The following is a 2,500-nucleotide window of genomic DNA, read 5'->3' on the forward strand; positions in this document are numbered from 1 at the left end:
ATATGTATTATCAAATACATTGCAAACATGCACTATTATATAGGTATAACTACATGCAAAACATAGATAGATATTCATATATGATACAGAAGTGACAACTAAACACTTTGTTAAGCAAACATGTCACAATATTTGTTGCATGTCATTTATAAGTCATAAAAATAAAAAAAATATTTGATCTCATCTTTTCTTAGTAGCCACAATACTTGTCCACAGTTATTGGGTAGCAATTGCTAACACAAGAATTAACCCATTGATAAAGGGGACATGCACAGTCCAGTGAGGATTTCTTTTAATACTTTTCTTCACACAGAGTGCTTAGTCATCAAGGGGTCAATCAGTAGGCCTTCCTAATCTCACCTATTTACCCCTTTCCTTGTTTTTTCAGGAATAAATTCTACTACTGTTAATGTTACTGATACTATCATTATCATAATAATTTAACCCATTGTGGTTAGGGTGCCTAATGACCTAACTGGTCATCAGGATGGGCGGTCTATGACACTAGTGGCACTGGCTAAAAATTAGAGGGATGGGGAAAGTGTTTTCTTCACTCTCTCAGTAGTGCAGACTAGCCCAAACAATATTTTTCCTTAAATGCATCATGAAATGCGGGTTCAGGCTGACTTTGGAACTCTGTAGCTCTGGAGCTAGCACCGTTAGAAGCATAGTACTTCATGACTGTGTGTGCGCTTCAACTGTGAGTAGATCCTGATGCCGCGTCATGTACACATTGACACGTCTTTTAGGCCTAATTATAGTCGTCATGTATGTCAAAACAACTGTACACAATGGGTTAATTACAATAATATCAGTAATGAATATGAATTCTTTTCTCTATGAAAATTCAAGAAATGACTAAGCACATGTATAAATAAAATATCAAAACCACGTGGATAGCACATGTATATAGGCACTCCCAGCATCAATGGAATAAAACAGCTTGAATTTCTAGCTTATTGAAATCACTGATTATAAACATTATTTATGTGAATATAAAGTTATATACTGCACTCGGCATATCTAATAACTCTAGTTCTCCATATAATTAGAGTGGAATGTGTACTGGGTACCTCTTCTTTTAGAACTAGAATAAATTCATGCAACGATGCAATTTTTTACAATTCCCTTAAAAACTCTGTACATAAAGAATAAAAAGAACTAGATAAAGAATTCCTCTCATATTCAGACAGCAAACCATCACTAACCTGAGGTCAAAGGAGATGTATTGCATTACATCAATATATCAAACTTTCAAGGTCAAAGGGTATGAATCCCCTACATAAAACCTTAAGCTCAAAGAGTGCGAGGCACAGGTCAGAATGCTAAGCATCCGGTTGTGAACCACAGATTTGATTATGCTTATTTTTTTCACCAAATGAAGCCTTGAATGTTCATCTTCATGATTATGAAAGTTTATTTCTGATGATTTTGGAAGGACTAAAAATAATAATATGGCTCTCCAGAGGTTAATGATGAGAAAGATTCTTTAAACTGAAATCTATATCCACTAAATTTCATTAAGGATAAATTGCTACTTACCTACAAAGTTAGGAAGGAACAAAACTAAGATAAGTGGCTTAAGTCACTTACTAATGATCTAATGGAAATAACATGAGCCATTCAAACCTACTTTTAACAGAGGCACTCATAACAACTGACTACACTGGTAACAGTAACGTACAAAACCAAACTAAAGGATACACAGACTTCGGCAAAGACTTCTGATCCAATGCTAAAAGATATATTCCTTACTACTACGACTCCAAAAACACAAAGAAAATCTCGCATACACCAACCTGAAGGAAGGGGAGAGGGAGATGAGTGAGCAATATTAGCTTGGTGGTTTGACGGCCTCCCAGGTGATGTGGTCACGGAATGGGGAGCGAAGCTGTGTGCCGTTCCTCCGCCATTATTTCCTCCACCAGGGGCTGGGGTGTAGACTAGACATTCCTCTGAGGAGCTGAGGTCTGGGTCACGGACATTGCGCAGGCGTGAGAAGGCGCTGTTGGAAGGCGTGGAGTTCCCAGACCATGCCATCCCTCCAAAAAGTCATATACACCCTAGAATGTTTTGGAAGTTTATTAATGGAATGTAAATTTAATTTGGCAATTTTATATCTATACATTTATCATAAAGTTCCCATTCATTTGTTTGATTTAAAATTCATGGATTAATCTACCAAGTTCTATAGATATCAAGAAACATCCTATTTGTGAAGTGTACTTTCCTTTTTGTTTTATCCTCCGCCTGGTACAATTATAGTATGAGCAAAGAAATCTGTAGAACTACTATCTACTTTAAAAAGCTCCTGGGAATATCAAGATGTTTACTTCTAGATTATGTAGACAAATTGCTTGTGTACATAAAATGATAAGTACACTAGGAGACAAATTTTGAAAAAGGTATGAATGCAAAACAATTAAGATTTCAATATTACAGTTTCAAACTTAAAGAATTCAGCAAATGAAAGACTGAAACATAAATTTCAGATACTGCA

At 35.8% G+C, this 2,500-nt stretch overlaps 1 protein-coding gene across 4 annotated transcripts in view; it reads right to left on the minus strand.

Annotated features, from left to right (window-relative positions):
- The window catches only part of LOC122247857 (BTB/POZ domain-containing protein 1-like), a 20,849-nt gene that overhangs the window by 16,923 nt on the left and 1,426 nt on the right, over positions 1–2,500 (minus strand). For all 4 annotated transcript variants that reach the window (XM_086536079.1, XM_086536066.1, XM_086536077.1 and 1 more), the window contains exon 2: positions 1,800–2,063. In XM_086536079.1, coding sequence (XP_086392205.1) covers positions 1,800–2,040 — 241 coding nt within the window. In that variant the 5' untranslated portion in view covers positions 2,041–2,063. The remainder of the gene's footprint in view (positions 1–1,799; positions 2,064–2,500) is intronic.

The sequence above is a fragment of the Penaeus japonicus genome, unplaced genomic scaffold (assembly GCF_977035675.1).
Source record: "Penaeus japonicus unplaced genomic scaffold, GWHDUDI00000001_assembly GWHDUDI00000001, whole genome shotgun sequence".
Classification (NCBI taxonomy): domain Eukaryota; kingdom Metazoa; phylum Arthropoda; class Malacostraca; order Decapoda; family Penaeidae; genus Penaeus; species Penaeus japonicus.